Source organism: Poecilia formosa, unplaced genomic scaffold (assembly GCF_000485575.1).
Source record: "Poecilia formosa unplaced genomic scaffold, Poecilia_formosa-5.1.2 Scaffold697, whole genome shotgun sequence".
NCBI classification, from domain to species: Eukaryota; Metazoa; Chordata; class Actinopteri; order Cyprinodontiformes; family Poeciliidae; genus Poecilia; species Poecilia formosa.
This window is the reverse complement of record NW_006800636.1, coordinates 166,257-170,557: the sequence shown is the minus strand read 5'-3', so window position 1 is coordinate 170,557 and position 4,301 is coordinate 166,257. Positions and strand designations below refer to the sequence as shown.

General features: G+C 45.0%; 1 protein-coding gene across 1 annotated transcript; it reads left to right on the top strand.

Moving 5' to 3' along the window:
- The first annotated feature begins 344 nt into the window (after window positions 1-344).
- On the top strand, window positions 345-3,851 carry jmjd8 (jumonji domain containing 8). Its single transcript, XM_007542463.2, has 9 exons — window positions 345-514; window positions 588-683; window positions 1,651-1,699; window positions 1,768-1,864; window positions 1,934-2,002; window positions 2,072-2,191; window positions 2,546-2,613; window positions 3,359-3,493; window positions 3,575-3,851. The coding sequence occupies exons 1-9, from the start codon at window positions 360-362 to the stop codon at window positions 3,653-3,655; spliced, it is 870 nt and encodes a 289-aa protein (XP_007542525.2). The 5' UTR covers window positions 345-359; the 3' UTR covers window positions 3,656-3,851.
- Window positions 3,852-4,301: the final 450 nt, after the last annotated feature.

Here is a 4,301-nt window from a genome sequence, read left to right as displayed (position 1 = left end):
TGTCGACTTCAACCAAAAATCAACGATTCTAACTATTTTTCAACGTTGATTTAACATCATGTGCTATCTGGGTGGACAGTATGCTGTAAGTTTAATGATATTTCCACAGTTGCGGTCTTGACTGATCTTGAACTAAAATCCTAAGTCCTCAGAGCCCGAGTCCGAGACGAGACCGAGACCATCAAAAATGCTCTCGAGACTGAGTACTACAATACTGACCTCTGCCTCTTATCTATATTATTAAAAATATCTTTAATCCCAGTCGGAAGTTCGTTCAGAGTCCAGTTTATGAGCTCGAAAAGCCCAGTTACCCTGCAACTGAGGGATTCTGGTTTTCTCCTGATGTCCGTGAATGCGCCATGGGTCGAATTTATGTGACCCTTTGTGATTGGCTGCTAACGCGGAAGTACATTAGCCGCGGCTATCTACCGGTTAGAAGCTGGATGGGGTTCGGAGCGGTCCAGTTTGTGGCTGCCTGGCTGGTCTGGACCGCGGGAGCGGAGGACGGAGGATGGTGGGTCCATGGAACCGGGACGCCGGGCTCGGTTCGGGTCGACTCGCTAATAACGGCCCGCTGTATTACGCAGGTCCCAGCCGGAAGGTTCCGGCCTGGAGGATGAAGGCGGCTGCTCCATCGAGGTTCTGGATGGGTCGGAACTTTCTCAGCAGCAGTTCCTGGAGAGGTAACCGAACCGAACCGAATGGAGAGGAATTGACCAATTAATTCATTAAAAATAAACCCTGGATTAAATAAAACTGGGAAAATATATTTAAAAGTTAAAAATAAACAACAAAATTTACAAGTAAACAAGTAATTTGAGAAAAAGATGAATAAAAGAGAACTCATTTATTTTAAAATAATATAATGTAGTATTGTTTGTTCTTCTGTTTATTTATTAATTAAGTTTACTTTTTTTAGGACATTAAAGCAATAATCAGACAGACAAATTCAGATCACTGTAACTGTTTTTGCAGCCGCAACGTGTCACCGAACTGCACAGGAACTGGAATGATATGGTTAATATACACTAATATTACACCGCTATTACAGCTTCAATCAGCTACTAACATCTATTTACCAAGGTTTGATAAAAAAAGAGTATAATTAAGCTAAAATATCTTAAAGTATAGGGACAAAATAGCCACCAAACCACGTATTTTGTCCAGATTAACTGCCAAACAATGACTTGTTTATAGTAACAACATTGCAGACGGCAAACTAAAGCCATAAATATATTTACAAGCTGCTGTCATGTAAACTAAAACCATGAAGTGATACAGCAGCTCAGTGAAAGCCACGAATAAAATAAATGAAATAAAACTTACCGTAATCTGCAATAAAATAAAACACATGAAATGAAACTTCCATAGGATAAGAAATCTGCTGAGTCAGCAGATTGTGGCGGAGCATCGATGTGCGCCACAAGGTAGGACGGATTGATGGGCAGCACAGATAGTTGGGACACCTGATGCTACTGCTGAGGTCCAAATCTGGTTCCGATGCTTCATTAGAACCTTAATGCTAGATGCTAACTGAGCAGTTTGGGTTTTGCCTTCAGCAGAACCGAGCCGACCCGATTGATCCAGAGCTGGTTCTGTTAAATTCTCCAGAACCCGGAGTCCAGATTGAGCCACTGGTTCTGTTCGCAGGTTCGCCTTCAGCCGACCCGTCATCATCAGAGGCGTGACCGACAACACGGTACCGAGGGGGGGTGATGATGACGATGATGATGAAGATCATATTTTCATCTGGCATTTCGTCCCCAGCGGTTCCAGGATCTGTGTTCCAGGTCCGGTTTACTGCAGCGGTACGGTTCCCTGACCGTCAGGCTGAGCACGGCCAACACCCACTCCTACAGAAAAGGTCAGAACCGGGTCTGAACCGGGCCGACCTCTGACCTCTGACCCTGGCTAACTCTCTCTCTCCTGTCAGTGGATGTCGCCTTCCAGGACTACGTGGATCGGCTGCTGAGGCCGCAGGACGCCGCCGCCCTGGGCAGCGGTGAGTCGGACCCGCCTGGTTCTGACCCGGTCCCAGTCCCGGTTCTGACCCGGTTCCTGTCCACTGCAGAGACACTGTACTTCTTTGGAGACAACAACCTGACGGAGTGGCAGAACCTTCTGGACCGGTACCAGGCGCCGCCGTACTTCCTGCCGGGCCGCAGCGCCGCCTACAGCTTCGGCATTGCCGGTCAGTGGGACCGACTGGACCGGACCGGACCTGCTTCGGGCCGCAAACAGCCCACAAACTGCCTTTTGGACTCATCAGTTCATAACAAACGGTCCAAATCATCCTGGATCCGTCAGAACCATCAGCTCCTCTCCAGAACCTCGGGGGTTCTGTCCGATCTGCTGGATCAGAATCACTAGTGCATTACTGACAGCAGAACCGGATCAGAACCTTTAGTCTGAATCCGTTTTAATAAACAAGTAGTTTATGTTTTTATGTATTTTGTTCATTTATTTTATTTTAGTTTCTGGTCCAGAGGTTCTGATGAGGTTCTGATGAGGTTCTGATCAGAGCCGCTTCCTGTTTGGCCCACAGGTCCAGGAACTGGAGTCCCGTTCCACTGGCATGGACCGGGATTCTCTGAGGTCATCTATGGAAGGAAGGTAACAGAACCGGTTCTGGTTCTGACTGGGTTCTGGTTCCGGTTCGTCTCCTGAACCAGGCTTACATCAGAACCTGCCAGGTTGAGATACAGGAAGAACCTCCCAGGTTCTACTGGGCAGTACTATACCTAGTCCAAAACGTTAGCATGAGTATGCTAACATTAGCATACTCATGTTCATGCTAACACTGAAATATTCTGTCAGAATCAGACAATGAACCAAACAGTGGAAACATCTGTGAAGCTTCTGTTCTGGGGCCAAATATCGCTGGATTAGCCCTTAGCATTAGCCTTTAGCAATAGCCTTTAGCTGAAGCTAACTCTTCATGTTGCTATCTTAATGCTGAGCAGTGAAATCTTCTATCTGAGTGAGCACCCAACACGTGTGATGATTTTGTTCACAAAGTCTGAAAAAATATTAGCTACTGTTAGCACCAGTGTGCTAATACCAGCATTAGCACACTGGTATGAGGTGTTAGCATGCTCATTAGTGTTATGCCAGCATTAGCATGTTAACACAACATAATGCTAACCCATATCGTTAGCATTAAAGCTAAGCAGACTGATTTATTGCTGCTCATCTCAGTCTCGGTTAATGTTGCCATGGCAATCAGTCATCATTTCAACTGGAAACCAGGAGCTACAAATTCATGACAATGATGACCCAGTCATTACACTTATTGTTTGATAAACATTTTCTGGACTGGATCAAGTAAAGTCCCGTTGTCGTTTCCTCGGCACCGCAGCGCTGGTTCCTCTACCCGCCGGACCGGGAGCCTCGTTTCCACCCGAACCGCACCACCCTGTCCTGGCTGACCGACACCTACCCCGACCTGCCGCAGGCCGAGGCACCGCTGGAGTGCACGGTCCGACCCGGAGAGGTCAGCTGGCCTCGGTTTATCCAAAAGTTTTCCTTCGGGGTTTTTCTGTCAGTGCTAACCGATTCCTCTCTGGTCCGTCAGGTTCTGTATTTTCCGGACCGGTGGTGGCACGCCACCCTCAACTTGGACACCAGTGTCTTCATCTCTACCTTCCTGGGCTGAGTGCCGGCAGGAAGGAAAACCTGACAGAAACCGGATTCAGGATTTACTCCAGGGATTCAAACTGACTTGTCCTGGAGAATTTATGCTTTTTCGACTTTTAAAAATCTAATTAATGTTTAAATTTAAAACCAGAAAATGGGAATGATTGATTCTGGAAAATAACATGTTTAAGAATTAAAGAAAACTTCAGCAGGTCGCTGATTTTTCTTTTCTTTTCAGGTGAACAGGAAGTTAGAAATAAAAAAAATTGAAAAAGTGAAACACTGTTTACTGATTTTTGAGCCGGTGGAGCAAACAGCTCAAACTCAAAGATTAAACTCAGCATCAGATTGTTGCTATGGTAACAAAACTATCTAACTATGAATATTGTTCTTTGAACTTCTACAAAGTAAACTTGCCAGCTTCTTAAAATCTTACATTTAAATGTTAAATAATTTAAAACATTTTAATTTATGCTGAAACCATTAAATCAAATTCAGCAGCATTGATCATCTCAATAAATAAATGTTATATTTATGTATCTGTGTTAAAATATCAGCATTTATGGCCCCTGAAGCCCTGGGGGCCCGATGGAGCCGCTGAGTTAATTTGGATTAAATCAGCAGAAGAAGTGCAAATAATTGATATTCATTTTCATTGTATTTTT

Bases quoted from the DNA above. Each gene is read 5' to 3' on its own strand.
- jmjd8 (XM_007542463.2), top strand. From the start codon at position 360: ATGGGTCGAATTTATGTGACCCTTTGTGATTGGCTGCTAACGCGGAAG. The intron at 684-1,650 runs GTAACCGAACCG...TTCTGTTCGCAG, and splicing joins CAGCAGCAGTTCCTGGAGAG to GTTCGCCTTCAGCCGACCCG. The intron at 1,700-1,767 runs GTACCGAGGGGG...TTTCGTCCCCAG, and splicing joins GAGGCGTGACCGACAACACG to CGGTTCCAGGATCTGTGTTC.